A 22,322-nucleotide genomic window follows, 5' to 3' on the forward strand; every position below is an offset into this window, starting at 1 on the left:
CTTTTGTTACCTTTAGCAACCATGAATGAGATGGACGTTCAGAACGTATCACCTATAGCCTTATAGCTTTAGAGGCAAGCTAGTGTCACATAAACCACCAAACCCACTAGAAAACTGTTTGATTAAAATGTGCTTTTATTCCAGTCAGAATAATTCATAATCTGTAACAAAGAACATCTAAAAAATACACAAACGACAATAATACACGGCTCTGGGTTCTGCTTGGTTTGGCCCGCTGAGTTACGGATCAGACGTTTTTATCTGAACAGCTGAGACGTTACTTGTAAAATTTCTTCTCACGTCAGAGTTACAGACCTGCACTGCAGAGGGCATGTGGTACCATTCCAGATTTCATCTGCATAATAATGGTCATGTGCTTAAGAAAAGCTTCTCAGCATGCACAACTGCTGTCATTAGATAAGATTTGTGCTTTCTGGGACAATTTTTTTATTTCTGACCCTCAGACTCTTAGACATTCTGCATAGATTTTTACTTAACACACCACAACGTTATTATATTTAGTAAAATAATTAGTAAATAAGTATCTACAGTATTAAAACTACTGGAAATCTTTTAAATGCATTTCTAATGTTCTACACGTAAAAAAGAATAATGTTTTTAAAAACTATATCCAGTACACAGTCACACTGGCTGAATGTGTGTGTTAGCAATTCAGAAAATAGTGACTTTATTAGTTTTATCTGTTTTATAGTCGTAAATTCCCAGCAAAAAATTAGAATAATAAAGCTTAGCATCATGTAAAGTGCACTTTGTGCCAGTCTAGTTCTACTGTTCCACTATTCCTGCTTTTTAAATGATAAAATCTTTACTAATGATGACCGGTTCTGTCAGCTGAGTATTCAAATAAAAAAATTTGTAGTTTGTTACTGACTGTTACTAAGTGCTTCTGTTTAAAGTATAAACACAGCCCGAAATGTTACAAAATGCATATTTTTTCACAACTACAACATTATTAGTTTGTATTGATGGTTATATTGTGCAAGACTGATTAGTATTAATGACCTCAAATACAAAATTCCCGTTTCCATAATCTACCATCAAAGTGCAAAAATATTCGCTCATATATACAGTATAAGTAAACATTAAACTACACTGTCGAGTCACATTATTATGACCACCAGCTGATATCCAGAGTAAGCAGCATCTGCAGCATAGACAGCAGCTTGACAGGCTGGGAGTGAAACAATAAGGTCCTGGTAGGTTCTCACAGGTATCCGACTGCAGTGCATCCCGAGGTGCTCCCACAGATGCTCAATTGGGTTCAAGTCTGGGGAATTAGGGGGGCCAGGGTAGTACTTGGAAGTCTCAGTCATCCTCTTCCAACCAATGTGGGATATTTCTAGCCGTGTGACACGTCGCATCGTCTTGCTGGAAGATCCCATTCACCCCAGGGAAGACGATCAGCATGTGCCCTCCTCCACACCTTATATACCCACCAAGTCAGCTCACGAAACATGACTTCCTTCATGAGCTACACGCTGCAGCCGTCAGAAGTAGGAAGTGATCGTAATCATGTGACTCAACAGTGTATAAGGTCGTTCCATTTTTCCGATTGTAGATGAGCAGTGGTCATATCAGAGCAAATCAGAAATGTTAAAGCTTTGTCATTTTGGAATCGTTAGTGAAAGTAATTTTAAAACTACAGCAGGGTGAAAGTCTGGTGTAGCTGCTAATAATAATCAGCTGTGTTAATAAATTGTTAAATAAACAACACCTCAAAGCAAAGCAACCGTTACCAAAAGCAGCTTCCTTTCACATCCATTTGACTTTTCCTGTTTACATGAACTGAATTTTCTGTCGGCTTGATCTAATTATGTGCTTGATCAAACAGTTTATATAGGTCATGATTTAAAATCTTACTGTGCTTTTACTCTGTAAACCAGACGAGAAGCTACAGGAGCTACAGGAGCTACAAATCCTTATCCCTGTTGGTAGTGTGCTAAAAACGCAGCTATTAATTTCCCTTTTGCATTAAAATAAAACAATCCTGAGACCAAACCAGGATCGATAAAGAGTTCCATTATAACCCACCCCGAACAGATGAAGTGTTTTTGTGTGTAACCGCTTTACGAAGACTCGCTGCCCTCAGCAGACCCCGGCTGCTCCACACTGAGTTTGAACTGCACTCTCTTAGAGATGAATCTGCAACACGAAACACCAAAATAAGATTTACATTTAGATTAACATTTGTGGCATTTAGCAGACGCTTTTATTCAAAGCGACTTACAATTATGACTAAACACGATTTTTGAACAGTTGAGGGTTAAGGGGCTTGCTTAGGGGCCCAACAGTGGCAACTTGGTGGTGGTGGGTCTTGAACTGCCAACCTTCTAATTACTAGTCCAGTACTTTCACCACTGAGCTATTACTGCCCTCCGGACTCGAGCACTATGGGAGAACTGTTACAGAACTACAGTGCCAGTAATATCAAACACAGTGAACACAGACCTGGAGAAGGAGTTGTCGAAAATGAGCAAGTAGACCCCTGGATTGCGTGCTTTCACCTCGCCCTGGATCAGCTGCTTATGAGAGAGGCATCTCGTTAAGGCAATCAGTACCTGCAATCAGGACAGAATGAGGTGGTGTGGGTGAGCAAGACAATCCGCTACTGATTAACACAGATCTCGTATGAAGAGCGCTAATGTGCGAGTGCGATCTGACAAACTTCCCACAATTCCACACTTAACAAGTGAACATACATACTTTTTATGTCAATGCTTTAAAAAAGTTTTTGGGTAGTTATGCTAACTCGACATCTCGATCTTTTCCTTCAGCCTCAGGACTGATTGTAAACCCTGTCACTACATTATTAATATTATTATTGAATGATTTATAATCATGTTGGGTTATACTGAATGAAATCTGTTGGTATTTTGCTATATTTAGGACCTCCGTTATTATGGAACAACATTTGGCAACATTTATTACTGGTAAAGTAAAGCTGTTTAGCAACTGGCTAACAATGCGGACTTAAATTCTATATAAGCATGAACTTTAGCACTGTATAAAAAGCTATAATACAGGCGTGGGCTGTTATAAGGTCTCTCTGAAAACCTCTTTCTACATAGACGCATTTTACATCATCCGACACTCCTGAGAAGAGGGCGTGTCTAAATTCTTAGATGACTTAAAATGCTCCTACTGAGGCGCCTTAATTCTGAGTGATAATCTGACTGAATAACGAGGGAGCGTCCGACGCTTCCTTATCACCGAAGGCAATCCCAGCATTCAGTGCGGCACAACTTTTCTCACAAACAATACAAATATGATGGACGAATGCAGAGCAACCAACGGAGTTCTTTTCAAATGTAACTAAATTCTCACTGATATTTAATTTGTATAAAGGTGCACAAGTGTCGTTTTTGTAAATTCAGGCTCGTCAGGGACAGTTTAACCGTTTCCGGTACACGGAGGGAGACGTTAGCTGGCGTGCTAGCGGGTTGTGCCGCCTCAGCCTATTGGTTTGAATGGCCTGAGGCTAACTGTGTTAGCTCAGTTAGCTAAAACTGCGGTGACGTAATCGTGTCTAAGCAGAGCGTCTAAATAATCTGCCTCATAAGTTCAATGTCTTATTAGAATCCTCTCTACTGAGGCAGCTGATCAGGTAGGCAGTAAACAGCAATGCAGCTCATTAAGGCAGCTCACTACCTTAAATTTCCTAAGGGGTTTATCACAGCGAATCATTTTTTTTCATGCCAGATGCCCTTCCTGATACAACCCTGCTGTTTATCCGGGTTCGAGACCTGCCATTATGTGTGTTTATGTGTATTACCTTAGCCTGTTCGAGTGGCGTATCAACGCTCTCCTGATACACCACGCTGAATGAGATGCTCTTTGGGGCAGAGGAGAACATCCAGCAGATGGTGGACCCGGCCGTACTCACGGTGACGGGGATCTGACTGTAACAGCCTGACTTTATGAAAAGTTCTTTGGCTTTCTCACCAAACCTACAGACCTCATCCATGCTGAATGGTACAGACTGCCTGAAAAGAGCACATGGAGATCACATCATGATTATCATAGAGGGGACACGCAGCCCAGGGGGACACACCCAAAAAGCCAAAATAACCTAAAGACCCACTAAATGTCCTTATTATTAAACCCACAAAGGTCACATGACCAATTACAGTCTTTTAGTAAAAGACAAGACATTTATGAGACATGTAGAGACATCTCCTCTCCTCTCACACAGTTTATAAAAATGCACATGATAAGGTAGTGAGTGTGTGTGTGTGTGTGTGTGTGTGGAGCTGCAGGTTGCACGTACGTGAGCTCTCCAGACTTGAGCAGGCAGATCTCTGCGTCCTGCGCTGAGGTTGGCAGATCCTCGGACTCGTCTGCGGTAAGGTCACCGCCGCTCGTACTGCTGCTCCTGATCAACATTAAACACATCTGTATTTAACGCGACTAAACATAGCCATACACAATTCAAGCAATTAAGGGTTAAGGGTCTTTCTCAAGGGCCCAACAGTGGCAACCAGGCAGTAGTGTGGGGCTTGAACCTGTGACCTTCTGTTAACTAATGCAGTACCTTCATTGCTAAGCTACCACTGGGGAAGCTTTATAAGTAAGCCATAGCTAATTCAAGACCATGAGAATCGCATCACGGACCGTGATATGAGCCTTTTCCTGTGAAATATGCAATTTCCATCTGACCATGGAACGCATTAACAGGTTTCCCATACATCCTTATGGAGAAAAATACCTTGAAACTCAATTGGCGTCGAGTTTCAAAATACCACTGTACCTTAAAACAGCTCTGGGGACTTTTCTGGACTGATAAAGCGAGCACAAAAACTAGTTTCCTTAATATTTCTTAAATATTCACAGATGGTGACACAGTGTGTTTGTAAAAACAGATGAACTGCTTGACCTGGAGTGTGAGGTGCGTTTGTGTGTGTGTGTGTGAGACTCACATGTCGTGTGTCCCGTGCTGCATACTTCCAGGTGACAGGGCGGTGGTGTACGGCAGCGAGTCGCTCTCGTGAAGCCAGTTCACCTCCTCGTCTGTGATGACGTCGAACGCCGCGTCGTCCAGCCTGGGGGACCGCAGTGCCACTGTGTGGTCAAGGCAGCATGTCAGATTACACCTCGTTACAGGGTTTAAATCAATTAGTGCCAGAACTCTGGGCTAACTGGTTAAGTGGATTTCCCTCTGAGTACCGTGTGACATTATCCTGAGACATTATCAGTCGCTGATGTGGAATATGTCTGTAGGAATTTGTGCACATTCAGTCTGTGTGGCTGGGCAGTGATGCTGCTCAACAAAGCCTCAATTGCAGATAATATTTAGGATGCACTGCAGGACGGTCCGCCTTTCGATGTACTAATGAAACGACCTGCTGGTTTTGAGGTACCAGGTACCACAGACCTTCTTTAGATGTCCTTTAAGGTTCAGGTCTCAGTCAGATATGTTTTCACTACATATTACATGGCTGGTCCTAATGTTTTGGCTCACCTGCTCATGCGGCCTCAGTTATACAGAGCTCAATACAGCTTGAGGCTGTATTCGCATTATCATTGTGTTTCCCTCCCTCAGTCTGTATCTGTTCTCGGATTACAAATATCACCCCTCTGTTTCTGCTCCGTTTTATTAATGGACTCGGTGCTATTTCCCACGGACCCACGGATGCGAAAAGACTAGCGTTTAAACTGGGTTTAATGGTAAATAAAGGTTGTAACAAGTGCAATTTGGGTGTTAAACGAACCGCTGCGCCAAGTTTGTTGTTGCTATTCCCTGTGCAGAGAAAGTGTGAACTTGGAACTGAAAGTGCTTGTTAGTGAGTAAAAGAGCCGTTACTGCACACTCACACAAGCAAATCAGATACGCTGCTCCTGGTTGGTCTACCATTATCACTTGTGGGCAGCAGTGTGCCTTATTTATTTATTATAATTTAACGTCATGTTTTACACACTTCGGTTACATTCAAGACAGAAACGGTAGTTACTGGTCACACAAGATTCATCAGCTCAAGTTTTTAATATCGAACACAGTCATGGACAATTTTGTATCTCCAATTTACTCACTTGCACGTCTTTGGACTGTGGGAGGAAACCGGAGCTCCTGGAGGAAACCCACACAGACATAGGAGAACATGCAAACTCCACACAGAAAAGACCTGAACCTCTGCAGCTAGGACTCAAACCCAGGACCTTCTTGCTGTGGGGCTGAGCCACTGTGCCGCCCAAGGAGGGGTTTATGGATGCGGTGAGGGAGAACATGCATGGAGAAGAATGTTCAGGACAGGCTTCAATAAGGACGACCCCTAACAAGAACAGCCACAGAGGCAGTAGAAAAAGAAGAAGTACAACTACCAAGGTGTGAGGGATATGTTGGTGCATTGCCCAGTGTGTATTTCTGTCCAGCAGACTAAGTTTTGGGTGGTGCCAGCCCCTTTTGCACCCCTGACCAGAATAAAGCAGTTAATGAGAATGAACTAAAGAATTATTGTGGCGTTTATAGAAATGTTCATACCTGTAACACTCGGCATGCTGGTTCTGGTGGGAGTGGACGCCAGCGGGCTGTGTGACGGCTGAGACGGGCTTCCCAGCTCCCCCTGAGAGTGGCGCTCTGCCGTACTGTGGCGTGTAAAGCACTCCTTACAGCAGCGCTCCTTAGTGCCGCCCTGCTGGCTGCTCACTACATGAGTGCAGCAGGAGTAGCAGAAAGGTCGACCGCACAGCCTGAGACAGAGATACACAACATTTTGAATCACAATTACAAATAAAGCTGTACGAAGTTCTTACAGACACATAACAGGCGAAAATTATGCTAGCTAGTAAATTATGGGGGATTGGGGGGGGGCGGGGTCAACTATGCACGGCTCACTAACCGGCAGTTATGTCTGCGTAGCCACCAGCTGAACTGTGCGTGGCATTCGAAGCAGTAGGGAAGCTCTCTGTCCGACTCCTCTGCTCTCAGCTTCTGTTCAAACTCCAGAGCATCGGATTTCTTCCACAATACATCCTTCTCCCTGCAGGGGGCGACACATACACACCGCATTATACTGTACATCCATACTGTAGCACGACTAATGTAATGGCACTGAAAACCAGTTAATGAGATGCATACACTAGATTGACCATATTTCCATTTCCAAAATAAATAAATATATAAATAAACAATTTAAAAAAATATTAGAGACAGAAAACCAGCATGAGGCAAATAGGAGGAAAGTGCTTCTTAAATACATTCGGGTACCGAATAAGCTCAATGAGCCGTTCTTCCAGGTTCTTCTTTGTGCGGCAGAGATCCTCTACCTCTGCAGATGCCTTCAAAGCAAACATCTCCTGCTCCTGGACTTTTTTTCGCAGGTTCTCACCGAGGTCCTGGCAGGCTTTCTGACTGCTAGCAAGTTTCTCCTGAGCCCTGGAACAAACACAGATCCATGAGTCGATCTACTAACCAATTATTTTATTATAGTTACAAGGGCTGTCCCAATACTTTTGACCATATAGTGCATGGGAAAAAGCGTAAATGTACTCACCTCGTGAAGTTTCCTCGAATTTGGTTGAGCTCTTCCTCTTTCTGCTGAAGCAACGCGTCCGATTTCAAAACGCAGGCATTTTTCTCTTCAACTTCTTTGCTGAGACTGATGTTGATGGCCTGAAACAAACACGGTTCACACCAACACATGAATAAAATACCATTTGTAAAGTTAGGTCAGTAATTATCTTAGGGCTTGGACGTAAAATACACAAATGATGGAAAATTCTTTTCATAAATAATCAGTATCATAATGGATAAATGTATCATACAAAAACTAAGAATTTGGCTAAATATTATAAAATAATAATCATAATCACTTCTCTAATTTAATTATAAAATGATCTACTCCATCACGAGGACAGAATTAGCAACAGATTAAAAATGACCACTTTTAACATAGACCTGTTTGAATTCGGTTCGAATCTCAGCTCTGGTACCAGCATGCTGGGCGCCTACACGAACAACGGATGGCTCGTCCGTAGGGAGGCTGCCGGAAGGGATTCCTCATAACTGATGCAATTACGACCTGCGCTGGTTGATCGGATAATGTGATCAGGGTGTGTCTCTCCGTACACAAAGCTGATCCACATATGAACTCGCCTCGTGCACGTGTCGGAGGGGGCGTGTGTTAGTCACGGCTCTCCTCAGTCAGAGTGAAGGTCAGCATCAGTAGCGAGGAAGCGTAATGCAATTGGGTAATTGGATACGACTAGATTGGGGGGAAAATTGGGGGAAAATGCAAAAACATCAACAGCAGTAGGATTGTATTTCTTAACACTAGGCCAATTACACATACACATACACACACACACACACACACACACACACACACACACACACACACACACACACACACACACCGTTTATATTCATTTTACTGGTCTATGTTTGTGCCACGTTTACTACTTCAAGCCTGGTAGATATTTTGATGGCTTGTTTAACCAGATAACCTTTGCGGTTAGCTGTTGAATCATGTCGAGTGATAAATAAAATCAGTGTGTGTGCTGTTTTAAATAGCCCAGCCTGCTGTAATGGTAAGTATCAAGCATTTCCTTGTGACTGCTCCTGTTAGTAAGGCGTCGCCACAGTGGATCAATCATCCACATGTACGATTCGGCATAGTTTTTACATCGGATGCCCTTCCTGATGCCAGCCTCCTTTTTATTTGGGCTTGGCACTGGCACTAAGCATGCACTATTTGTAGACCCAGGTTTGTGGACACTTCAATTCTAGACACATCTAGACACAAAGGGTCTAAAAACTTTTTGAATCTGCTGTACATTAGTAAAATCTTAAAATCATGACGATGGTCAGGTCAGTTTGATATGAACTACAATCAGACAGCAGGTTAAGTGAACAGGCTAAACAAAGGCACAAATGAGACAACAAAAGATGAGGAACATGCCTCAAGCTCTGCCAGTCTGGTCTCCAGGGGGGACGCTTTCTCCTGCCCTGCTTTCATCTGAGACCTCACATCCAGAAGCTCTTCGTTCAAAGCCTAAAAACAACAGAAACGACTCATTTATATATTTCTTTTTCCCCCCAAACTTGCTACTACAGACGTCTATAGATAATATAACCTTGATCTGGTTCTGCAGGTTTGTGGTCGATTCGTCCAGCTGAAGCCGAAGTGCGTTGACCTCCTTCTGGTGGCTCCTTCTCAAACTCATGCTCTCCTCCCTTGCTTCGTTCAGCCTCTGCTTTAGCTCCTGCGTGATTTTGGAAAGACCTTCTTTCTGTTTCAGCTCTTCTGTAAGCTGAGCATTTTCTTTGGTCAGAGCCTGTACAGAGTCCCTGAGGTTCTGCTCCTCCTTATGCATCTCCTCCAGCTCTTTCAGCCTGGTCAGGAGCTCCTCGCCGTGCAAACTGGCCTCCTCGTTTTGCCCACTCAGCACGCAAACTTGGACGCCTAGCTGTGCGGTCTCAGTGTTTGCTCTGTCGAGGGCCTCCTTGAATTCTTCAGTCTCCAGTAAGAGGGTGCTGTTCTGGCTCCTCAGAGCTTGAAGTTCCTCCTTCATGGAGGCCGCCTGAGCCTGTAGGTTAGCTTGGACCTGAGCCTCATGTTTTAACTCCTTTTCGAGTGCTTCCTCGCTCTCTCTGCAGCGTAAGAGCTCCTCTACATGCCGCCGGTTCAGCTCCTCTACCTGGGATTTAAGTTGCTCTGTCTGAGCGCAAAAGTTCTCCAGAGAGGCCTCTGTTACCTCCTGAAGAGCCTGGAGCTTCATCTTTTCTTCTGAGGTCACCTGAAGCTGGGCTCGGAGCTCGATGACTTCTTCCTGGAGCCTGGAGACTTCCTTCATGTTTAGCTCTAGCTGAGCCACAACCAAAGCCATATGAGAAGATGCTTCTTCAGGTTTAAAGTGCTGGTCTAGGTTGGAGTCTTTCTTGTGGTCTTCTGACCCTCCCTGTTTCTCAATCGTACACGCCTGAAGATCTTTATTTTGCTTTTCCAGACTTTTTGTCTGCTCTTCATTCAACTCACTCTCTTGCTTTGCTTTCTGAAGGTTTCCTTTAACAGTTTGGTTCTCCTCAAGTAGCTTCTTCTTTTCCTCCACCGTCAATGGAGATGAATCCAGCTTTGATATGAGCTGCTTCTCAGAAGCCCTCAAAGTGGCCACTTCTTTCTCAAGAGCTGCCCTGGTCTCCACCAGCTCCCTGGTGCTGTCCTCAGACTTCTTTAACGTATGGACCAATTTTGCATTGTTCTCCATCAGGCTGGTGCACTGGGCCTTGTACTCATCCAGTTTCTTGCTTTGGCTTTCCAGCTGCTGGATTTTCTGAGTGCTGACTGAAAGCTCCATCTCCTTCCTCTTCAGCTGCTCCTGAAGAGATAAGATCTGACAATCGAGGGACTCCTTTAAGCTCTTGCTTTTCTGTTGCAGCTCCTGACGCTCCTCCAGCACCTTCTTCTTGATGTCCTCCAATTGGTGACCTCTCGCTTCAAATGAGCTTCGCAGGTCCTTCAGCTGTGTACGTAGGTTCTGCATCTCCTCTTGCTTCAGTGACAGTTCCTCTTGGAGGCGATTAACGGTTGCTTGGAGCTCATCAACCTTCAGGAGCTCATTGTTTCCATCCTCTTTTTTTCGTTGGGCGAGCATCTCCTCTGTCTCCTTCAGCTTTTCTTCCTTGGTCTTAAGCTGCTGAGCCAGTTTCTCAGCCTGTCTGGACCGATCCTCGCTCTCTCGCTTGGCCTCGAGTTTCTCCACCTCCGTCAACTTCAGTTTGCTGAGCAGCTCTTCGATTTTCAGGTCTTTCTCGACCTGCTCGCCCTTCTTGCTCGATGTCCCGTCAGACGTCTTCTTGTCATTCGGTTTCTCTGACAAGTCGGTTAATCCGTCATTCTTCTTTAGGTTTCTGTCACTTTCAGCAGCGAGTAGCTTCTCCTGGAGATCACCGACCTCCTTCTGAAGCAGGTGAACCTTCTCTTGGAGACGACGTTGCGATAACTCGGACTGATCGAGCTCGATACGCAGACCTTCTGCATCGCTAAGGGCAAGTTCTTGTTCTCCTGAGTCGCCTGTCAAACTCGTACCCAGGTCAGGGCCTTGATGAAACTCCTGGGCTTGCTGTGAAGAGACAGCAGGATTTAGGACACACTTCCAATCACAAACAGACTTGCATACACTGTATTGCCAAAAGTATGTGGACACCTGACCATGAGCTTGTTGGACGTCCCATTTTAAAAACAAATGGCATTTACATTGTGACCTCTATGTGATCTTTCAGATTTAACAACAGCCGCTCTTCTGAGAAGCCTTCACACATGAATTAAAAAATGAGAGAGTGAAGGCAAACCTGTGAGAAGTTGCTGACGAGACTGTTGACACTTGAGCAGCGGCTTGGTGGTTTCCACACATGGGAGGCTGAAACTACTGAACCCAAAGTCCTTCTGCATAAACAAAACAAAAAACAAATACTAAATGTAAATTTCATTCCATTTTAGTTTCATATTTTACCACAGCTTTGTCCTGGTCAGGGTCACGGTGGGTCCAGTTTCCAAGGAATCACTGGGCACAATGCAGTAACATACCCTGAACAGGGCCTTGGCCATTACCCTCCTCAGTCTGAGCCAATCATGTCTGTATTTAGACATCCGACCCTTTTAGAGGTTTTATCATGAAAATTCATTCACTGGTACCAAAAAATACGATTAATTATGCAGCCCTTTGGTCCATGTATTCCTTCTAAACTCAGGACTTCTTTACCTTATAAATGAAAGCATTTAACAGTCCTAAAATATCCTAATAAATAAATAAATAAATCATTGAATAAATAAAAAACACCAAATTTGCAGGAAAATAACATTTACAGTAGCAAGCCAGTGATCTACCTGGATATACCGAGAACCTGAGTAAAACTTTGGGACTTGCAAAGCATCACTTCCTCTCATGGTTATCAACAAATATAATGAATTTCTTTACATAAAGCATCATAAACAGGAAGGGGTCAAAAACTGGTGCAACAGGGTAAAACAACTTCACACTTACACATCGTGGATAAACCACATCCATGGTTATGTAGAGTCTTGCTCAGTAACCTAGTTAGAACGTGTGCAGGTAAAGTCCCTAACATTCGTAAGATATGTGCAGTGGGGGCCTTAGCTGCTTAAAAACCATGGGCACCTCTACAGTCACCTGACCTAACCCCATATTCAGTACTCTGGGCCACTGGGAGACTGGAAAACACAAGTTCTCATTACCATCATGAGATGCTCTTTGGAATATTGCTATGTGAAATCATGCTGTTAGATTTTGGACAAACGTAGCGTCCATGCCAGTTCGAGGTCATGCGGCCAAATGTGCAACCCTAGGTCAGAAAGAACAAGGATTGTGGTTTTATTTTTGCCACAATGACAATAGGTAAGTTTAGAGGACAAAAGATGAGGCATTCCAACCCAACAACACTGTTAAAGCCCCAATAAAGCTATTAAATAACTACAATTTCTAGCAAAGAAGTATAATTTAGTCCCTGAAAAGGACATATTATGCCTAGTTCACACTACACGATTTTTGGCCAGATTTCGCTCGGCGACTGCTGGCGATTGATTTTCCGGGTCGGGAGCAACTCAGCGTTCGCTCGGCGATCAAAACTCGGCTCTCAGTCGCTAAGTGTGAACTATCCAACAACTCGACCCAACCGGCTCGCCGCCCGCTCGGCGACTGGATCGAGTTTTCTAGCACGCCAGATATCTGATCTCAGATGTACGACTGGAAATGAGTGACATGTCGAACAGCCAATGAGAACACAGGATACAGCGTGAGGGGAAATGCAGGAGAGGATATAGTTTATATCAGGATACACCGGCACACACACGTTTTACAGTATTTCTGATTTGGTCCTCTACAAAACATAACACCCACGCTGCATTACAAAATTATTAATTAACCTCCAACTTACTACAGAACCATCTATACTGTTTGTGTTGCCAAATCCACTCAGATTCATTTATTTTCCTCTTTGATTTTACGCTGCACATCAGCTCACAAACTTTGATCACTCGCTACTTGTTGACGTGCATTTTTGGACGTGGTATCATTAAACCATTGGTCACTTCTCGTGTTTGTTCTCGTGACTAAAGGTAGAGAAGCTCACCTGCGATTCCAGTTGGTGATGGATCGTGTAGTGTGAAACCCCCGATCGCCGATCAGTCGTGTAGTGTGAAATATACACTGACTGAAAGACTCCCGAGTGCAAGAGATTCAGTCGTGTAGTGTGAACTGTACAGCGACCTGACGACTGGGAAAGTCGTGTAGTGTGAACTTGGCATTACAGGTGTTAGTTGTTTGGTTGCACGTTACCTGGCGAAAGTGGGCCACTCTGAATCTAGATCATATCCTCTGGACGCCACATCAAACTGGACTCCGTTCAGCTCATACAGATGATTGATGATGTCAACATTGAACTGGGACTTTAGAAAAGGACTGCGAGCGTAGTACCAGTCACTGCACAAAAGAAGTAAAAGTACTAAATACTGAAATGCTAACAAAAGCATTCAATCAGGTTTTACAGTGTTTACATTTGTAGTGAAAAACATTATGGAGGAAAAACCACCAACAGGAGGTTCATAAAAAAGTCAAGAGAGGAAGAGAGATTTTCTCTGAAACGTTACACAGAAGTAAAACTGGAACCGATATGACTAAATAAAAAAAAAAAATAATAAAAAAAACATGAACCACAAAACAGACCAAAGACAAACTGGCATTTAAAACAGTCAAGTTACAGGATTATAAAACATATATTATCCAATACATACTCTTTTAAGTAACACCTGTAAATCTTAAATATTATTAATATTATTATCTGCTGTATATAGTAATAAATAAAGATTAAAAAAATAATTACGTAAAATATATTTAAAATAAATTAAAAATAAATAAATTTAAGTTAAATGAAAGAAATTAAATAATTAAACTCTGTTAAAATAAGGCTGCGTCCGAAATCACATACTTAAACAGTACGTACTAGATCACTGCCTCGACCGGTAAAGCAATGCGCTCTTTAAGTACGCAAGTGTGCAGTACTCACACAACCTCGTGAAGTATGTGATTTTGGATGTGGCCTAAAACAGTTTGCTGTCTGAAATTGGCTAGAGACTAAAATCTTAAATAAAAGTGAAGAAAACTATTCTAAACTATTTGTCTAGTAGGACTAGTTAAAATAATAACCAACCATTTCAAATGTTCACATGAATGAGACATGTTTAATACTAATCTATTTCAATCTATTACTGTGCAAGAATAACATGCTTACGTTTAAATTCAGAATTTTAACTACACTCAGTTACCACATGAGCTAATTTTACAGAACTGAATAAGCCGGGCGTGAGACCTTACAGGTCCAAAATAAACTAAGCTTATACATGTTTGTGCCTGACTTGTCTTGGTACATGTGAGTTTTTAAAGTGCAGCCTGAATTCTACAGAGCTTCCTCGTTCTCTGTCTCTGACTCTTGCAACGGCTCAGTTCCCTGTTTAAATGTCTCTGTTTTCTTAATCTACACTTTCAGTTCAGTTCGGTAATACATATTAAAGTGTGGACACGCCTCCGGTGGTTTTGGTTTAATTACAGAGCCTGTTTATCTGCTCAGTCACAAGACTCCAGGACAAGGTGTTCATGGTAGTCTGAGAACTCTCATCTTCATGTCTCTCGACAGGTTTTTAAGATGGTTTAAGTCTGGGTTTTTGGCTGGAACACTCAAAGACATTCAGAACCGTCACCCCAGTAAAAGTTTGCATGCAATCTGGAGGAGGTTTTCTTTAATAATGTTCTTATGTTTGGCTGCATTCAATCTTCCACCAATTCTTAGCAGTCTCCCCATCCCTGCTACTGAGAAGCACTTTCACAGATCAATGCTGCCACCACCATGTTTCACAGTAGGGATTGTATTAGCCAGCTGACGTGCAGTGGCTGTTTTTGCTTGCTGTTATACCCAAAGACTTCAATATTCATGTCATCAGACCACAGATTCCTCTGTTTGCTCAACTTTATGACAAATGTTTTGCATTAAAATAAACTCTGATTTTACCCATGAAATCTGCACAACTCTCAAACTTTTCTAATTTGTTCTAGGGCTGTAGGAGTGCTTTATTATTTCCTACCATGTGACTCTCTGGTTCATCAGACACTGCTGAAGTGTGTCTGCCAGTCTCTGGTGCACCAGGCAGTAGCGGATGAAGGCTCGCCCCTTTCCCAGTGACGTCTTCAGCTGCGACCCATGAAACAAACGCACATCAATGGATGATACAAACATCACCATGGTCATCACTGCACATTTCAATCAAACTAGATGCACTGCTTTGGCTTAAACCTTTCATCAAGTTGAGTTAGACAAATATACGCAACACAGAAAGAGAGAGTGTGTGTGAGAGTGTGTATGTGCAGTCATAATCTAGTTCAGCAGATGGTTAGATTACACCAAGTGGTCAAATAACGGAACATACGGACAGCAGATGCCATGCTACAGCTGATGGATAACACACACACACACACACACACACACACACACACACACACACACACACACACACACACACGTAGAGGATTCAGTCTAACTGTTATATTGTGTGGGAGCTCGGACGATGCAGAGATCTATTACGCTAGCCCACCACTGCTGAGATCCGGTGCTTTTTTCCGTCTACACAGACATGTTTGGCTGTGTCTGGAAGACGCACTTGTCAGTGCGCTCTCAGTGTCTGTCCCAAGTCTGGATAACAATGATGAGGGTTGCTTCAGGAAGGGCAACACACTTCCTCAAATAATCTAAGCACATTGTGTATTAACTTTTAAACCTAGTTTTAATTTCTGACCAAAACAACAACTAGACCTACATTTTTTCATCTAAAAAATGAACCACAGGGGGTGCAGCGGTCCGATAAGCTGGCCCAGTGCCGCAGAGAGGTCAAGTTTGAATCTCAGCAGTGCTACGTGTCAGACCGTGCATCTGCTGTTGCCAAAATGGCTGGTTAGGATGGCTGGCGGTTGCATGTGTTTCAGAGAAGCTGGGTGCAAGTCTGTGGCTCTTCTCTGCCAATGATGGGGTGGTAAAGTGGCAAAGGAAATGAAATAAGAAATTGGAAATGACTAGATTGAGGAAAAAAGGGGGAAATCCACCCCCCAAAAAGCAAAATTAAAAATCAAATAAAAAACAAACAAACACACACTTGTATAAGTTTACAAAGACTACACTACACTTGATTTCCTCTGTAGCCATTCTAACAGCTACAGTATATATTTACACTTCACTTCTGCTAGTTCCTGTTTCACAAATACGCAGTCAAGTTAAGAAAAGGAAGGACAGACATTTCAATAAATGTTTTAGTGTGCACTAAAGTTAAACTACTGCGGCCATCAGACTCGTCAGCCTCATGAGTCTTTAGTATGAACAGGCACTCAGGGAAAAGGAATCATTTAATACAGGGGTGCACAAACTTTTATTCTGTGCTCAAATGGAATAATCAGTGAAATATCTAATAATATGAATAAATAAGGGGCGCTCAGGTGGCACAGCGACCTATTACGCCAGCACAATAGGCTACGTTTGGAAGAAGGGAGACGGTCGAAACCCTGCGATTAATTGCCGGCCTGCCCAGGGTGTTCCTGCCACAACCCTGACCAAAAATAGGTGGTTGATAAAAATGAAATAAATAAATAAATAAAAGCAGTGACATAAATTTGACACTAAAGTCTGAACATGATGTTTGTACTGCTGTGTTGTGCACAAGCTCTACGTTACCTCAGAAATAGACTTGACGAAGCGGATACCATCATTAGCGCCTTTTATTTTGGCCAGGCACTCGCAGAAATAATCCCAGTAGTCCTTCCGGCTGCCCAGGAACGTTGTCTTCTCTTTCTGGTCGAACTGAGAGAGACATTTGGACAACATGGACATTGAGGTCACTAGGCCCATCACTAGAGCTAAACGTAAAATATCCTTCAGGAATCTTCAATATATCTCTCCCTCTGCTTTCTCAGATTCTCTTGTTAAAAAGATGTCTGTCTGTCCTGTACTGTCTAGTAATTCATCTGACCTTGTCGATTACTATAATGACATACTCGCCTCATGTCTTGATGAGCTGGCTCCTTTGAGAACCAAATTTGTTTCATTTAGTCATTCCGCACCATGGTACACAATTGAGCTTCACCAAATGAAATCCCGTAAACGCCAGCTTGAAAGACTTTATAAGAAAACCGGTCTAACAGTACATTATCAGATTTATTCTGATTATCTTCAACATTACAAAGACGCTCTTACGGCAGCCCGATCCACTTACTATTCCGAACTCATACATGCTGGATCAACAAATCCTAAGACTCTCTTTTCCACAATAAATAAACTTCTCAAACCAGTTGACAATACTACCAATTCCTTTACAGTTGACAAGTGTAACTCTTACCTCTCATTTTTTCAAACAAAAGTTGAGAATATCCACAATTTTCTGACAGTTTCCCCTGTCATCTCTGTTTCTCCGCCTATCTCATCTCAATTTATTACCCAGCCTCTGTCTCAGTTCTCACCTGTGTCTCTTTTGGACCTATCTGAGATCTTAACAGGGATGCGAAGCTCCACTTGTGTTTTGGATCCTGCTCCATCAAAACTTGTTAAGGGTTGTTTTCCAGTTATCTCATCACTTATCACAGAGATAATCAATTCCTCTCTTAGTTCTGGCTCAGTCCCTCAATCACTCAAATTGGCTGCTGTTACTCCCATACTTAAAAAACCTGGACTTGACTCTAACATTATGAGTAACTTTCGGCCCATTTCCAATCTTCCATTTCTGTCGAAAATACTGGAACGTGTTGTTGCCTCACAGCTCAAAGATCACCTAAATTCCAATAATCTATTTGAATCATTTCAGTCTGGTTTCCGCCCCCAGCACAGCACTGAGTCAGCCCTCCTCAAAGTCACAAATGACCTTCTTCTTTCCTCAGACTCTGGACAAATTAATATTCTCGTCCTCCTTGATCTTACTGCAGCTTTTGACACCATTAATCACTCCATTCTTCTGTCCCGCCTTGAATCCTCTGTCAACATCACTGGTACTGCCCTTTTGTGGTTAAGGTCATATCTCATAAACAGACAACAGTTTGTTAATATCAACAATTGTAGTTCTGCCATTGCTCCACTGTCCCAAGGCGTTCCCCAAGGCTCAGTGTTAGGTCCCCTTTTGTTTATTCTTTATATGCTCCCCCTTGGTGACATCATACGTCGGCATGGTTTACATTTCCACTGCTATGCTGATGATATTCAGCTTTACATCTCCTCCAAATCCATTAATACTGAACTTCACTCCACTCTGACAAATTGCATCACTGAAATGAAATTGTGGATGAAAGCTAATTTCCTCAAATTAAACTGTGAAAAATCAGATATGATCATCGTAGGTCCTACAACCCTGGCAAAAACCACAAAAAATTTTCAAATTACCATTGATAATGACACTTTGTCTCCGTCTTCTAACATCCGAAATCTTGGTGTAATTTTTGATAGCAACCTCTCTTTTGACCGCCATGTAAATCACATCACCAAAACTGCTTTCTTTCATCTAAAAAACATAGCACGTCTACGTCCATCACTCTCCTTTTCTGCCGCCGAAACCTTGATTCATGCTTTTATTACATCCAGAATTGATTATTGCAATAGCATCCTTTATGGTACATCTAACAAAATCCTAAAAAAACTTCAGTATATCCAGAATTCAGCTGCTCGCCTCCTTACTCATACTCGCTCCCGTGATCATATTACACCTGTTCTACAAAAACTTCATTGGCTTCCCGTTGCTCAACGCATTCAATTCAAAATTCTTCTATTCACTCACAAAGCTCTCCATAATCAGGCCCCATCCTACCTCACCGACCTGCTCCATCAGCACATTCCCTCCCGTAGCCTTCGCTCTTCTGAGGCTAACCTACTGTCCATACCCTCTAGGACCAAGCACCGGACCTGGGGTGACAGGGCCTTTTCCATAGCTGCTCCATCTTTATGGAATGCTCTCCCCAAACACCTACGAGATTGTCCTGACCTGTCCAAATTCAAGTCACTTCTCAAAACTCATCTATTCAATATGGCATTTAACTTGTAACAACACGAAATAAATGCTTTTATTTTTGCTATTCTTTTTAATAGTTTTTATACTTAGATCACGACAGAAATGTGAAGTCCTAGATCCTAAAACTTGTAAAGTTTTCAGTTTCCTGATTGCATGTAAATCTGTCCTGTTTCTGTCTAATTTTAAGAAATTGTTCTATATTTGTTGTTCTCTCTCATAATTTAGCTAATTTTTAATGAACTGTCTTATGCTGCTCTCTTTGTTTTTATCTTAATTATTCTTGATGTTGATGTACTATTTTGATTTTGTACTATGATTTGTATGGTGTATGTACGTATTTGTTTTGATTATTTGTCTTATGTAAAGCGTCTTTGAGTATCTTGAAAAGCGCTATATAAATAAAATGTATTATTATTATTATTATTATTATTAAACCAACATGTGCTTAAAAACTTTTGACTTGCAAAGAAAACCAATGAGCATCAATGTAGATATTCAATGTAAGAAAAGCCCTCCTTTAGTAAATGTAGCTGTTTTAGCAACAAGCTACACAGCACACAGCCAAAATCTCTCCAGCTTAGTGACTTTGGATATAGCACAGTCATAGGATTAAATCTGTTTAACAAGTCATTCAGTCATTCTGCCCTGCTAGAGCTGTCGAGTATACATTTGTTTAAGTATAAAGTGGAAACATTAAGGAATCTGCTGTAAGTATAAAGCACACTGCCATTAGACTAAGGAGCAGAGGATCCCGGCTCTACCACAAAACAGAGAAGAGGAGTGGCATTTCAATGTGATGTTCAGGAGTATACAGTGAACCATTTGGTCAGGCAGTGTAGCTGGACAGGTGGATGTTTAGGTTCCCAAACAGTAGGAGGATTTAGCAATTCTGCTACCACGTGTCCTACTAAACACCCACTTACCTGCAGTAAATATTCCAGTTTGTAGGAGAACTTGTGAAGGCTGTCGCAGTCGTCTGTTATGGGTTCCCCACTGTCCTGGTGCTCCTTAATCAGCTCAGAAACTGCATCTGTGCAAGAACATTGATTTGTAACATTGAACAGTGAGGATCATTTTCATCCAATCATGTCTGTGCTTCACTTTTGGCAGCACTTGGAACAGATTCCTTTCAGCTGCGCCCATATTTAGAGGTCGCCACAGCGGATCAGGGGATGTTTGCATATTTGATCTGGCATTTTTTATGACAGATGCCCTTCCTTCATATTTATCTAAGCTTGGGATATGCATCACACCCACAAACATTTAGATTCCCATAATGTCATGAGCCGTATGTTATGACTGAATGCATGATGTGTGTGAATATACCATGCAGGTCTCTGATTATCCGCTGGAGCTGACTTTCCCCCACTGTTACTGAAGCCATGGTGAAGCCGGAGAACAAAGCCTGGTTACACTGTTATCATACAGTCTGCTTAATTGAAGGATCCTGAGAGGAAAAGAAGAAGTAAATGTAACGGCACAGATATAGGTCAAAATTTACTAACACATTAAAAGAAACACAACAGCAGGGTCGGGTCGCGATCTGACACCACAGCTTTTAAAATGTCTTGTTTTGCTTTAGTCAAAAAATCGCATGAATCTCAATTCTGTGGTATTGTGTTCTCCAGGTTTTCTATGTTATTTTCATTTACAGCATTCAGTAGTGGCGTTTGTCCAAGGTGATGGTGTGGCCTGAACCAGCGACCTTCCAACAAATAGTCCAATACCTTACCACTGAAGAAACTACTGAATTCAAAACAAAAATACAGGTTATCCACATGTGTTAGCAAATTCTAAGAAAAAAACTGCTGCCATGTTACTTGAAGTTTATGTATTTGCTTATCATTCTATACTAACTGAACTAATGACGTCATGATACATTTTAAGAGGAATAAACAAGTGACATTTCATTGCACAATTAAGATCATAGAAAAAAAAACAGCTTAAAAAAACTAAAACTAGTCCTTTCCTTAAACAAAAACGTGTGCATTCCTAAAGTTTATAGGAACTAAAGTGAAGTAATTAAAAACAAAAATAATGAAACTTAGAAAGGGGCGGCATGGTGGGTAGCACCTCACAGCAAGAAGGTCCTGCGTTCGATCCCCAGGTAAAGTAGTCCGGGTCCTTCTGTGCGGAGTTTGCATGTTCTCCCCATGTCTGTGGGTTTCCTCCAGGAGCTCCGGTTTCCTCCCACAGTCCAAAGACGTGCAAGTGAGGTGAATTGGAGATACGAAATTGTCCATGACTGTGTTTGAGATTAAATTGAACATGTGAATCTTGTGTTCTGTCTTGAATGTAACCAAAGTGTGTAAAACATGACGTTAAAATCCTAATAAATAAATAAATAAAAGCTTACTGGAACCAAAGTGAAACTGAAAGAATACTTAAAAAAAAAAACTAAACTAAAGGTGTGCATTGCTAAAACTTACAGGAACTAAAGTGAAGTAATTAATAATGAAAATAATGAAACTTTAAGAAAGGGGGTTCACAAACTTTTTCTCACTTTGAAGGGGAAAACCGCTGCTGCTACGTCACCGACCCGCTCCTCCCAAAACAGTCTTGTGATTTAAGTGATGAATTTAATAAAATAGTTTTTTTTTTATAAAAATAACTTTAGTTTTAATGTATCCAGATTTATTTCTGCTTATTGATAGAAATGCATCGACTGACATGCAAAAACAATCAACTAAATGAATAAATAAACGCACTTTACCTGAGTTACTGTAGTAACACAGCTTGTTCAGGTAGCATGTTCGTGTCCTGGTTTCTTTTCCTCTTTCCTTTACCTCGCAAACTAGAAGTGAAATGTTTGGAAATTAAAAACAATAAATAATGGAACTTAAACAAGGAGACGAAGGTTACAGAACTGAGATGTATCCAAAGCACCTGCTTCTCATGGGACACCTCAGTACAAACAAAATGTTAAAACACTGGTAACACTGGACTGGTATACGTGTCAGACATTACATTAAAACCTTTAATAAATAAGTAAAAGTTACACGAGTATAAAACTTATACTGTAACGAGATACTGTACTTAAAAGAGGAAAGACGATCCTTCCTATCGATTTATTTACACACTAACCTGCTGGAGTTCCAGGGGGCGGAGATTACACTTCATTGACACATAGTCCAACCAATCAGAATTGAGAAACATGACACGCTGATGGTTGCAAGGATTGGTTGCACCGGACAGTGTTGAAAAGTAAACAACATGATTGAGAACGCGCACATCGCCACGTCCAAAATCACAGCATGTGCACTACAT

At 41.9% G+C, this 22,322-nt stretch overlaps 1 protein-coding gene across 2 annotated transcripts; it reads right to left on the minus strand.

Moving 5' to 3' along the window:
* Window positions 1–117: 117 nt before the first annotated feature.
* fyco1b (FYVE and coiled-coil domain autophagy adaptor 1b) lies at window positions 118–22,038 on the minus strand. 2 transcript variants are annotated; one of them, XM_062987342.1, is made up of 19 exons: window positions 21,942–22,038; window positions 21,769–21,849; window positions 20,382–20,502; window positions 19,979–20,085; window positions 16,742–16,867; window positions 15,108–15,214; window positions 13,309–13,452; window positions 11,306–11,399; window positions 9,091–11,076; window positions 8,916–9,008; window positions 7,509–7,627; window positions 7,223–7,390; window positions 6,855–6,995; window positions 6,497–6,705; window positions 4,938–5,079; window positions 4,289–4,393; window positions 3,794–4,004; window positions 2,470–2,579; window positions 118–2,163 (listed from the first exon to the last, which is right to left on the minus strand). In XM_062987342.1, the coding sequence occupies exons 3-19, from the start codon at window positions 20,437–20,439 to the stop codon at window positions 2,088–2,090; spliced, it is 3,996 nt and encodes a 1,331-aa protein (XP_062843412.1). In that variant the 5' UTR covers window positions 20,440–20,502; window positions 21,769–21,849; window positions 21,942–22,038; the 3' UTR covers window positions 118–2,087. The 2 variants fall into 2 exon arrangements, with proteins under 2 accessions (XP_062843412.1, XP_062843413.1); XM_062987343.1 differs by lacking the exons at window positions 118–2,163; window positions 2,470–2,579; window positions 21,942–22,038 and having other exon boundaries at window positions 3,847–4,000; window positions 21,769–21,921.
* Window positions 22,039–22,322: the final 284 nt, after the last annotated feature.

Source organism: Trichomycterus rosablanca, chromosome 25, assembly GCF_030014385.1.
Source record: "Trichomycterus rosablanca isolate fTriRos1 chromosome 25, fTriRos1.hap1, whole genome shotgun sequence".
NCBI classification, from domain to species: Eukaryota; Metazoa; Chordata; class Actinopteri; order Siluriformes; family Trichomycteridae; genus Trichomycterus; species Trichomycterus rosablanca.